The following is a 12,846-nucleotide window of genomic DNA, read 5'->3' as shown; positions in this document are numbered from 1 at the left end:
AAACCGCAAAAAAATGAAGATATTTGTAACGAAATGCACAAGTAGCTGACTACAAAAAGAGCGATATCTGAGTAATTGTGTGATCATATTATGTGGATGACTTGACAGAATGTTGATATCAGCATGTCTGGCATATATCTTTAATCTATTTATTCAGCTACTTGAGATATATTGATAAAACCGCAAAAAAATGAAGATATTTGTAACGAAATGCACAAGTAGCTGACTACATAAAGAGAGATATCTGAGTAATTGTGTGATCATATTATGTGGATGACTTGACAGAATGTTGATATTAGCATGTCTGACATATATCTTCAATCTATTTATTCAGCTACTTGAGATATATTGATAAAACCGCAAAAAAATGAAGATATTTGTAACGAAATGCACAAGTAGCTGACTACATAAAGAGAGATATCTGAGTAATTGTGTCGTAATATTATGTGGATGACTTGACAGAATGTTGATATTAGCATGTCTGGCATATATTTTTAATCTATATATTCAGCTACTTGATATATATTGATAAAACCGCAAAAAAATGAAGATATTTGTAACGAAATGCACAAGTAGCTGACTACAAAAAGAGCGATATCTGAGTAATTGTGTGATCATATTATGTGGATGACTTGACAGAATGTTGATATCAGCATGTCTGGCATATATCTTTAATCTATTTATTCAGCTACTTGAGATATATTGATAAAACCGCAAAAAAATGAAGATATTTGTAACGAAATGCACAAGTAGCGGACTACATAGAGAGAGATATCTGAGTAATTGTGTCGTAATATTATGTGGATGACTTGACAGAATGTTGATATTAGCATGTCTGGCATATATCTTTAATCTATATATTCAGCTACTTCAGATATATTGATAAAACTGCAAAAAAATGAAGATATTTGTAACGAAATGCACAAGTAGCTGACTACATAAAGAGAGATATCTGAGTAATTGTGTCGTAATATTATGTGGATGACTTGACAGAACGTTGATATTAGCATGTCTGGCATATATTTTTAATCTATATATTCAGCTACTTGATATATATTGATAAAACCGCAAAAAAATGAAGATATTTGTAACGAAATGCACAAGTAGCTGACTACATAAAGAGAGATATCTGAGTAATTGTGTCGTAATATTATGTGGATGACTTGACAGAATGTTGATATAAGCATGTCTGACATATATCTTCAATCTATATATTCAGCTACTTGAGATATATTGATAAAACCGCAAAAAATGAAGATATTTGTAACGAAATGCACAAGTAGCTGACTACAAAAAGAGAGATATCTGAGTAATTGTGTGATCATATTATGTGGATGACTTGACAGAATGTTGATATCAGCATGTCTGGCATATATCTTTAATCTATTTATTCAGCTACTTGAGATATATTGATAAAACCGCAAAAAAATGAAGATATTTGTAACGAAATGCACAAGTAGCTGACTACATAAAGAGAGATATCTGAGTAATTGTGTCGTAATATTATGTGGATGACTTGACAGAATGTTGATATTAGCATGTCTGGCATATATCTTTAATCTATATATTCAGCTACTTCAGATATATTGATAAAACTGCAAAAAAATGAAGATATTTGTAACGAAATGCACAAGTAGCTGACTACATAAAGAGAGATATCTGAGTAATTGTGTCGTAATATTATGTGGATGACTTGACAGAACGTTGATATTAGCATGTCTGGCATATATTTTTAATCTATATATTCAGCTACTTGATATATATTGATAAAACCGCAAAAAAATGAAGATATTTGTAACGAAATGCACAAGTAGCTGACTACATAAAGAGAGATATCTGAGTAATTGTGTCGTAATATTATGTGGATGACTTGACAGAATGTTGATATAAGCATGTCTGACATATATCTTCAATCTATATATTCAGCTACTTGAGATATATTGATAAAACCGCAAAAAATGAAGATATTTGTAACGAAATGCACAAGTAGCTGACTACATAAAGAGAGATATCTGAGTAATTGTGTGATCATATTATGTGGATGACTTGACAGAATGCTGATATTAGCATGTCTGACATATATCTTCAATCTATATATTCAGCTAATTGAGATATATTGATAAAACCGCAAAAAAATGAAGATATTTGTAACGAAATGCACAAGTAGCTGACTACATAAAGAGAGATATCTGAGTATTTGTGTGGTAATATTATGTGGATGACTCGGCAGAATGTTGATATTAGCAAGTCAGGCATATATCTTTAATCTATATATACAGCTACTTTAGATATATAGACAAAACAGCAAAAAGATAAAGATATTTGTAACAAAATCCACAAGTAGCTGACTACATAAAGAGAGATATCTGAGTAATTGTGTCGTAATATTATGTGGATGACTTGACAGAATGTTGATATTAGCATGTCTGGCATATATCTTCAATCTATATATACAGCTACTTGAGATATATTGAAAAACAGCCAAAAAATAAAGATATTTGTAACGAAACGCACAAGTAGCTGACTACATAAAGAGAGATATCTGAGTATTTGTGTGGTAATATTATGTGGATGACTCGGCAGAATGTTGATATTAGCAAGTCAGGCATATATATTCAGTCTATATATACAGCTACTTGAGATATATTGACAATTGACAGTGATATAGTGCAATGTGCATCTAAAGAACAAAAATAGAAATCCTTGGTATGTGTTCTCCCATGGACAGTAAGAAGTATCTAGAAGCCAAGTTTCCTTAATCTCGTAGCCAGTTACTAGTAGCTAGCTTTTCTTACTTCTCGTAGCCAGTTACTAGTAGCCAGTTACTAGTAGCTAACTTTTATTTAATCTCGTAACCAGTTACTAGTAGCTAGCTTTTCTTACTTCTCGTAGCCAGTTACTAGTAGCCAGTTACTAGTAGCTAACTTTACCTATCTTCCCCAGCAGTCATTTCTCTTGGATCCACAATTCTTCCGTAGACCAAAAAATGCGGCCGGTCTACAACGAATATAATCCCTTTGACAGTGGTACTTGCAAACTTTGCATCTGATCCGTTGGATGAAAGAACCCTCCGAGACACCCACTGTCACCAGGACAACAGAAACCAGAAGCAGAACGACAATCATCTATGAAAAGAGATACACATCTATACTACTATATTGAAATCACCCTGGATTGTAGCCATTTGTTGTTTTTGAATAAAGATGAAAATAATGGGTGGGAAATAATTAAATACAGTGATATGCCTGTCAATTCATCTTTACTACTAAATCAAAATAAAAGACTCGAATTTTTGGGCTTTGATACCGAGAAATCGGAAGAGTACTGTCTTTTGTTTTATATAATTTAAACATCATTGGAACTTGAAGATTACACATTTTTTTTTTATCTGGATTTTTTGGATTTTACAATCTTGCACATGCGCATTACATTCACGCTAAATCACGGATGGCCCTTTAGTTTATGATTCTACAATATAACATTTGCATGGATAAACTCAGAAACGATATTACAAGTACGTGTAAATTTTCATTTAAAATTTGTCAACATGGCGTGTAAATTCGAAGCGAGTAAAAAACGTTGGTAAAACAGTGTTGAATTATCATTAAAATTAATAAAAGTTTTAGATGGAAAGTTGACTGTTATTTTCAATGCAGCCTCATTAATTTTCTCCAAAATCGTTTTGGGGCGATTCTGAATTTTTTTTGCTACTTTACGGGTATATGGGAGGTATTTTAACTGTGGTGAAGGCCTGTTCCGAGACACAGATTATTCTAACTAACCAGAGTGTAGTGAAATTAAAAGCATTATTGTAGTCTTAAAGCTTGGTTATGTAAATGTCAGCAATACGGTGTGTCGATGTACCTATTTCGTAAATGTCCGATATCATATGCAATGTTAACCCGTGCACGCACGGGTCAAAGTCTGGTTATAAAGATGAAACTACACACTGCTTTATTTTAAGTGCCTCCCAAATTACCCCAGTCAAAGCCCTTTGGGACAGGAATTGGACAGGAGACAGTGAGACTATGTATGAAGGAATGGATTCAAAGTCATCGTCCTGCTATAACTCTTTAAATTAACATCGAGTTTTGAGACATTTTTTGCATTTAGCGTTTTATCCAAACGAAACGATCTATGCCATGTAACTAAAAGAGTTACGCAGCCGGAAGTGCTACCTAGTATGATGAATCAAAGTTTTGAGAATACCAAAGCTGGACTAGTTTATTGTACATTTTTAAAGCAAGAATGACAAACGATTTATTTTAAACTAAAATAATGATTATTCTGTTTAATGAAGTTTTTGATCAAGAGTTTGGCAATAAAAAGATATTGATAGAAAAATTATTTTTTGAAAAAGTAATATTGTAGTTATGTTACAGTACATAGTGAAAAAAGGACATCGTATTCTGGTTCTGCCTGCATTAGAAATAGGTTCATGGTGAACAAAGTTTGTTAAAAGATATGCATACTTGATGACACAAACAGTATTTTATGGTAATAAACCTAAAATGATTTCTCAATTTAACCAAAGTGTGATCACAGATTGAAGAAGACACTACTGTAACCATCCTCTATTTTATTAAAAAGCATTTGTGTGTTAAAATGGAGTTAAACACATATGAATTAGGTATATTTTACTTTTATTTTCTTTTGTTTTTATTTTGACAGAAATAGCAAAAACATAGCAAAAGCTAGATGACTGCATTTTTTCTACTCATAATTTACAACGACTTGAAAAAAGATGATTTGATTCATTTGAAATGTAATCCTATACCCAGTACTTAGTGAGTATAAATTTGAAACACTGGGTTTCATTTAATTGAAAATCGCAAAAAAGTATTTATAATGAGATTATTCCATCCCCCTAAGAATCCACCTGAAAGATAATTGAACTATTTTAAATGTACTCCTATTCTTGGTACAAAGTGATTTTAAACTTGAGACATTGTCTTATAATATCAGATAGAACACATCCTAATAATTGGTAGACATTAGATAATTCAATCTAGTGATTCGGTTTTTTTTTTAAATCTTTTCCGATATAAAACACTCTTTTGATCCAGAAAGGAGAGGATATTGGCTGGTCTTTCACTAAATGTTTCAGAAAGCATCTGAGGCAATATACTTTTTGAGTATGATAATGGAAGACCTCCTTGAAAAATCAAGCATGTCATGAATTATGCAATAGATTATCAATGTACTTACCGACTTTTGCATGGTGCCTTTGTCTCTGTTTTTTAAAAAGAAATGTACCTCGCTGTATTATACTTAGACTGTTAGTGAAAAATGATATAGAAGTGAAATAAAGAAACAAAAGAGGCACAAAGTTACCTTTTTTAAAAAGTTGTATGGTGCTCTGAACTCTGGGGTTGAATCCCTTTGCTACAATAGTGAGGGATACTCGTGTTTATGTACCAGATAGACAAGGTTTAGTTGTTAGAATAAGTCACAAACAACACATTTGTAAGACATGAATAGTATGATGACGTAAATTAACAGGTTTCTTATAATGAACATTGATGAATGCATGTCATTTCAAAACACGATATTGCTTCGTGTTGTTATGTACTGTGAAGAGGGAAAATGCTTGAATGATTGATAATTATAACTAAATATAGGATGTTTTTAGTGTCAGCAGTTGCGTTGATAATTCCAAAATTGCATTTGTTTTTTATTTTTTTTTTTAAATTTCATCTTCACAGAAAATATTGTTATCAAAGTACTATAAAAATTCTTTGTCTAAATAATATTAAAAATGACATCAAATTTAAGATATTGTGTTGTTTTAAATGTTAGAAGGTTTATGACATGTCATTATTTCTGTTGGTTTAATAAAGTGTAGTCTAATTTGAGTGCAGCTTTACTTTGCACATATTTTTATTTTCATGCACTTGTTGGTGGAAAAATGATAACTTTTTTTAGTACTGTATGTTTTTAAACTTAACATTATCCAAAGAGTTCATGTCTTTAAAAACAATTTATTAAATGACCTTAAATTGGTTAAGATGTTAGCGTGGCGTTTATTTTTTGCACAGCCGATGCAGTTATAACTTTTCAAATTTTTTAGGAGGCCATGGATTTTTTATGTGGAATTCGTCCATAATTTGGCAGCAAAAGATTGCGTAAGCCTCAAAAGCTTTGTATGGAGTATTTAGAGAAATAATTATTTAATGGCTGTGAAGTGTGAGGCTACCAAAACACAGATATTTTAGAGATAGTTCATTTGAAATAAAAGATACCACAAAGTCTGCGTCATTTGTTTCATATTTGGATATTTTATTGGAAATGGACATTGATGGTAACCTCACAGTAAATCTTTATGATAAACGCGATGACTTCAAATTTTCTATAGTCAACTGTCCTAAATTATGTAGCAATATACATTAATCACCTGCACATATTGTTTTTGTCTCTAAGTTAATTCTATTCACAATGACATGGTCTTCGTATGAACAGTTTCTGAGACGAGGCAAGCTACTGACAAACAAGTTGATAAAACAGGACTATCAACAGTCTCGTTTGAAGTCATCCTTTCCATGTTTTCGTAAGTTCTATGGTCGACACAACGATCTTGTCAGCAAATACAATCGTCCACTAGGTCGCATGCTGACTGAAGTTTTTCAGACCATAATTATTCACCTAATTGTCTACGGACTTTTCCGGTTTTTCCTCGATTACACAAAGAGCACACGGCGGGTGTGAGCGGTCAGCAAAGGATGCACACTCCTCCTAGTCACCTGATCATACCTCTATCGTTTTAGAGGTCCGTGTTGCTCTGCTTTGGATTTTTATTTCGTTTAATGGATTTTTGAGATGGTTGACAGTTTGTTATTGTCATTTTTCATTTTAAAAATTTGAGATTTGTACTATTAATTCTAGTACCCCGAATTGTATGGTTTATGGGGATAATGGGCGATGTCCTTTGATAATCTTTATCAAGGTACGAATAATTACATATTGAGCTAAAAAAGATTGGTTCAGAAATGTAGAAAATTCACCCAAATGTTTGAATTGCAGAATCTTCAAGAAAAACTTTGGACATGTAATTTATTTTAAGAAACTTCCAAGATGTCATAGAATTTGCTCATTATGTAATAAAAACACTTTGGGTGACGAATACCTCTATGTTATGGAATGTCAGACATTTTCTTCATTCCGCAACATATTAATCAAGAAAAATACTCATCAAATGTTAATACTTAATATAAATTTGGGGATCTTATGAATACCATATATATTGATTCATTGAAAAAATGTCCATATTTATTTTAAAAAATGTTAGCTCCATTTATTTAATTCCTGTGCTCTTCCCTACTTGACCCTGCATTTGTACGTTTGTAAATAATTTTGTGTTTGTACCTCAAGTACCATTGTTATGGTTTGAGAGAAATAAGCATCCATTCAAAAATGTAACCGGTGTAGTAACCTTTATGGTACCGTATCCAATAATAAAATAAGAAGATAAAACTGTATTAGTTGTCATAATGGATAATTGATTGGTTTCAACAAGTTGACGATTAAATAACAATATGGGAGGATAATTAGAGCGCACGTTATTTATTTTGGCTGACCACAAGACGGCAGTTATTGACAGGATGACGTCAGATATATAAATCATACGATGCTATAATATATGATATGTGAAAATTTAAAAAAACAAAATTATATATATATATATATATATATATATATATATATATATATATATATATATATATATATATATATATATATATATAGTGTTACCTCTTTATTGATATCAATGTTTAGGCTTTCAAACATGCAATGCTGCAGGCATATCAAATTTAGTCTGATTCTTCCCACATTTGTGTAATTACTAATTTCAAAATTTCAAAATATTTACCTAATGTCACCGAAAATGTCCGCATGCATCAAATAATACTCAGCTCATCGTTATCATTATTAACGACTTGACAAATTAAAATCTTATTAATGCATGGTTTCTAGAATTTAAACTGGATCGAGAAAAGTGTAACACTTTTTCAACGAATAGATTCAGTTGACCACATGCTGACTGCATCAGTTAAAAATTAAATTAATACCATTAGATGTGTTTATTTGGCATTATAAAAGCAAAGTTCATAATTTAAGTTCAGAACATTTATATAAACCCTAAGTGATCCATTAAATGAAGATGACCAATTTTCTATGGATTATACAGTCGACGAACAATTATAATTTGAAGCAGATACATGTATAAATACCCTGAGAGTATTGGGGAACTTCGTAGTGGTCTACTTTCCATTAAATAAAATGTTCATGTTGCCCTTAATTACAATCCTTCTAACCGCAGGTTCCCTCTGTCACTCTCAATTTACTTTTAAGTACTCGCTGACAAGGTAAGTCAAAGTGGATAGTTTTCAATAGATGACATTCTAGCCAATCTTTTTCCGTTGGTTGTTATGCTAGATAAATAGTTTGTTACTAAATATAAAAAGTCCTGAAAAATAAGTTCTCCGATAAGCTAAGCATACAATAATATTTAAATCAGTTTTGACATCGTCGGAAAACAGTGATAAAGAGATAGAGGGCAAATATTTTGTAACATGTCAACGTTTTGGTAACTTGGTTCCATTGGTTTAAGTCTGATATTTGCTGTTTCGAATATTGTACGTATAGAAATTATTTTGCATTTGAATTGGAGAGCTTAAAATGTAAGGTGAGCAATAAATACTTTTTTTTTGCCAAAAGAGGTGAAAGTTCATTGAAGCGCGAAGAGACCAAATATGGACATTCAACCTTCAAGAGAAGTCTTGACTGCCCAAAAGACATCTATTTTTGTCCAGAAACATCACCAATGGTCTTACAGCCAGGAGATCCGAGTAAAGGAAATGAAGTCTTTAGAGAGGGTTACTTTGATGATGTATGCAGGTAATTCAATCAAAAAACAATAATGTAAAAACCCCTCTATTTCTGGAAAGCGTAAGCGTGAACATCAGAGTTAATATACATGAAGTCTACATAACCAGAAAGTTTAGATCCTAGTAAAAAATTGCTTATGTTTTGTATTTGTAGCTTAAATCGTGTTATGATATTAATTTTCAGAAAATTAGGAAAATATATATTAATTCTAACGCTGCAACAATAAATAGATAATGAGCTACACTTTCATTAGCTATTATTGCTACATGAAGGCAGAAACAGCAACTAAATATTGTAGTTGATACACTGCCATTTTGTGCGTGTTATTCAATTGAAATTCCCTGTCTAGCAGTTCCAGGTGAATATTCAATAATGTGCTAAATATAATGAAATCATAATGTACGTTTACGTTCAGGTAGTGTATTTTCTTATTCATCGGTTTAAACGAACACTGTCTCCAATAGAGTTATCAGCAAACATTGAAACACACATTGAAACACGATTGAAATTCATTTCATATATACAAAGCCATTGATCATTTATTTCAGCTACTTTCCAGAATTTATTGAATGTGCAAAAAATTATCAATATAAATCCAACCCGTCCTGCGAAGATAACGTTCGAGACTACGCATCCATTTTGTCTCTACGAGAGATAACATTGTGCAAATCGCCTATACTTCCCGGTAAGTATCATCAAAAACAGGCAACTTACATTAGGATAAATAAATATATATATATATATATATATATATATATATATATATATAAAGCTTCTGAAGATTTTAAAATGAAAGCGCTTAAGCTATATTGAACGTTTTTCGTGTTTTCTTATTTAATTTTTATCTATATATATATATATATATATATATATATATAGAACGGACCAAAAAGTAATTTCATTTTTATCATAAATATAAAAATGTTATGTTTGCATTCGTCATATAGATATTTGTTAGTTCCATTAGATTGAATTCCAACTGTGTGTGCACCTACCTATGTGTATGCAATATGTACGATATAAAAAAGTGGTGATTTATAAATTTACAGTTGCAAAAGAGATACGCGAGTGTCTGAATAATAAGGCCACACAGCTACTACCTTTATATAAGCAAGTCATGAATCTGATCCATGCGGCGGTGTGGAATATTGAAAATCAGGCATCCAAGGAAACGTTTTGTCCGTAAGTATACGTTGCGTTGTATATCACGTTTTAAAGAAATTCCCGCAAGACGTATTTTAATCTAAGTTTTAAAAATAATTAGATGGCTTATTGGTACGAACAATATACTTTTATATACCAAGATATCATCGATTCGCATCTAGCTTAATTACTCGAAATACTTCAGGGTTCAAACAATGTTCATTCAAAAGTATGAAAAAAGTTCATAATGTCTTCTTTGAAACGCCCCTTCTCGCTTATCAGGTTTCATTTCATTGTTAAAAAATGTAATGTCTATTGTGATTTTGCATTGAAGTAACCCCGATGTTAATGTTGGAAAATAGTGCGAGGGGAACAGATGTAAACATTTCCCTTTATAAATCTCCATTCCTGTTAAATTTTTTGAGTGAAAAATGATAATGTCTGAAAGAAGTTCTCGTGGATATTATCCCTTTCATCTTTTTCAATTACACTTCGTTCACAGGTATTTGGGGGTTTTTTATATCAAAAATCGTCCAAATTTGCTGCATAAAAATCATGTGACAGATATAGGATATACAAATTAAGTAGGATATATAAATTACCAAACTTGTTTTTTAATACCCATCGTTAAAAATCTTTTAGGCATTTGAAATTAATTTAAAGATTTTTATTGATTGAAGTAATAAATTTTTTGTTTCTTTATTTTGATATATGAGAAAATTAGGAACTTCAATTTGATATCTTCTATTTTAACCGAACAGGCCCTACAAAACGATAATAGGAGAAACAATCACGGAACTGAAAACTTGTGACAAATACGGCTTCCAGTGGTCAGAAGAGAAAGAAACCATCCTAAGGAACTACTATTACCCAGCTCTTTCGTATCTCGCTTTGCCGTTTCAGTGCGACGATCTGTAATCTTTCGGGTGTTGAAAAAATTCTTTGAAAAAAAAAATTCAAAACAGAAACAGTTTCCAAATCCTCACTTAAATATTTGGTTTTTTTGGTTCATTTTATAAACTTTCCAAACATGATTTTGTTTAGTTCTTCTTATTTATCAGTGTGCTTTCGTTTGTAATTTTTTAAACATTTTTTTAAACAATGAAATGCTTTCTTTGGTGATTCATACGGGATATGAATGTGGCGACATTGGAGAAAAAAGACGTAACCCGCGTTAGCTGGTAATGTAAACTTTTTTCTACAAAGATTGCTACCTTCATAACCGGGCGTATAAATAATCAAAGAAAGTGTTTTATTTTTTAAATTTACATCTTTCTTTTAACAAATTAATAAAATAACTGCAAAACGTAAGTTAAGTTTACTAAATTTCTGTTAATGTACATCAGTACAATAGCTAAACGAGTCAGCAAAATCGTCTCGTATGTGAATTTGAGTCTGACATTATGACGATAGTTTTGTGCAATCCGGGATTTTTCTTAGGTCATTGTAGGTTTCCAGTGACCACTAATCGATAAACGGGGCATGTAAATTAATTAACTTTGAATTTCCGTAACAAACAGAGGGAGAATTCTACTCGGTAGATGAAAATAATTAAATGATATCTAATTTTTTAAAGATGTCACTGATATGACAAAATTCAAAATATTAGACATTAAGGTCAGACGAGACATATCTTTTATAACACATCATTTTTAACGTGAAGAAGTAACACATATTATAGACCTGGGTTTTGAATGAAAAAAAAATGTGGGTAAATTGCAAATTGGTTCATTGTAGATCCTAAATCAGTCTCTGATATACGGTTTGTATAATACATTAACATTTGTCTGTTTAATTAAAGTGCCCTTCCTTTATTAGTAGGCGAGCAATGTAAAAGAATTAAAGCGTTGTTTTAGTATATTTTTATTTTGATCTACATGATATGGAAAATATAAATATTGAAGAGCAATTATTTTTTCAGCTACAAAAGATTTTAATAGCGTGACAACAGGTTTGTCCGAAACACTCATTGACATGTTCATTAACATTCATACAAGTACTGAAATTTACAAATTAGAGATAAAATATGATAATTCAAAACCGTTATTATGTGATGATTAAAATAGTTAAATGGGCTCTTGAACATACTGAACTGCTGACATATAAGATATTATAATGAGTGATTACACTGACAGTTGTGTAAATACTAATTTAAAAATGCCAGAGATTCAGTAAATGGCGCCGCTAATGTGAGTATGGAGTAAAGAAATCACTGTTCATCGTTATTAACAGGCTATCATAGATTATAAGATTATAATAACCTTATTGGTGTATTGGTGAGTTAAGAGCACAATGCTTTATGAACAAATAGGTATAGACAAGTAATTTTCCTCGTGGAACTGCATCTCTTTAAAGATTTAAAATATTACGATACGTTATAGCTTCAGTAAATAAGTGGTGTGCAGTGGTTAAGTGAATGATTTCATGATATCTCAGACGCCAGGTTAAGTCCAAAGCAGAAACTTCTAAACCATTGGCATGTTCATATGGCAACCACTCAACTGCAATTACATCAATTTGTTTTGCTAATCTGAGCTGAAAGCTCAAGTGATCTATCCTGATCTCTTTTTGTCCGGCATCCGTCTGTCCGTCTGTCTCTCCGTCCGTCTGTTTTATCTTGAAAATCATCCGAGGCACTTGGTCTGAAAGGTGTCTATCCTTTTTTCCTCTGTCTTGGTGAGTGTCATGTTGTAAATTTTGAAATTACTGGGCGGGTGTAAATACAAAATTTACAACATGACAACTAAATTAAAGGTTAATCAAAACGATTTATTCTTTTTTAGTTGTGACTTTTTGTTGAATTATACCTAAATAGAC

The 12,846-nt window shown here is 31.5% G+C and overlaps 1 protein-coding gene and 1 long non-coding RNA gene across 2 annotated transcripts; one reads left to right on the top strand and one right to left on the bottom strand.

Moving 5' to 3' along the window:
- Positions 1–2,938: 2,938 nt before the first annotated feature.
- On the bottom strand, positions 2,939–5,371 carry LOC117682416 (uncharacterized). The gene is made up of 3 exons (XR_004596770.2): positions 5,335–5,371; positions 5,209–5,233; positions 2,939–3,125 (listed from the first exon to the last, which is right to left on the bottom strand). It is a non-coding gene; the product is annotated as an uncharacterized lncRNA (long non-coding RNA).
- Positions 5,372–8,718: 3,347 nt separating this feature from the next.
- LOC136275003 (uncharacterized) lies at positions 8,719–11,008 on the top strand. Its single transcript, XM_066083235.1, has 4 exons — positions 8,719–8,895; positions 9,435–9,571; positions 9,936–10,068; positions 10,791–11,008. Exons 1-4 carry the CDS (start codon positions 8,822–8,824, stop codon positions 10,945–10,947), a joined length of 501 nt encoding a protein of 166 aa, XP_065939307.1. The 5' UTR covers positions 8,719–8,821; the 3' UTR covers positions 10,948–11,008.
- The last annotated feature ends 1,838 nt before the right edge of the window (positions 11,009–12,846 follow it).

The sequence above is a fragment of the Magallana gigas genome, chromosome 4 (genome assembly GCF_963853765.1).
Source record: "Magallana gigas chromosome 4, xbMagGiga1.1, whole genome shotgun sequence".
Lineage (NCBI taxonomy): Eukaryota > Metazoa > Mollusca > Bivalvia > Ostreida > Ostreidae > Magallana > Magallana gigas.
Note: the sequence above shows the minus strand (reverse complement) of the source record. Positions and strands in the feature narration are given on the sequence as shown.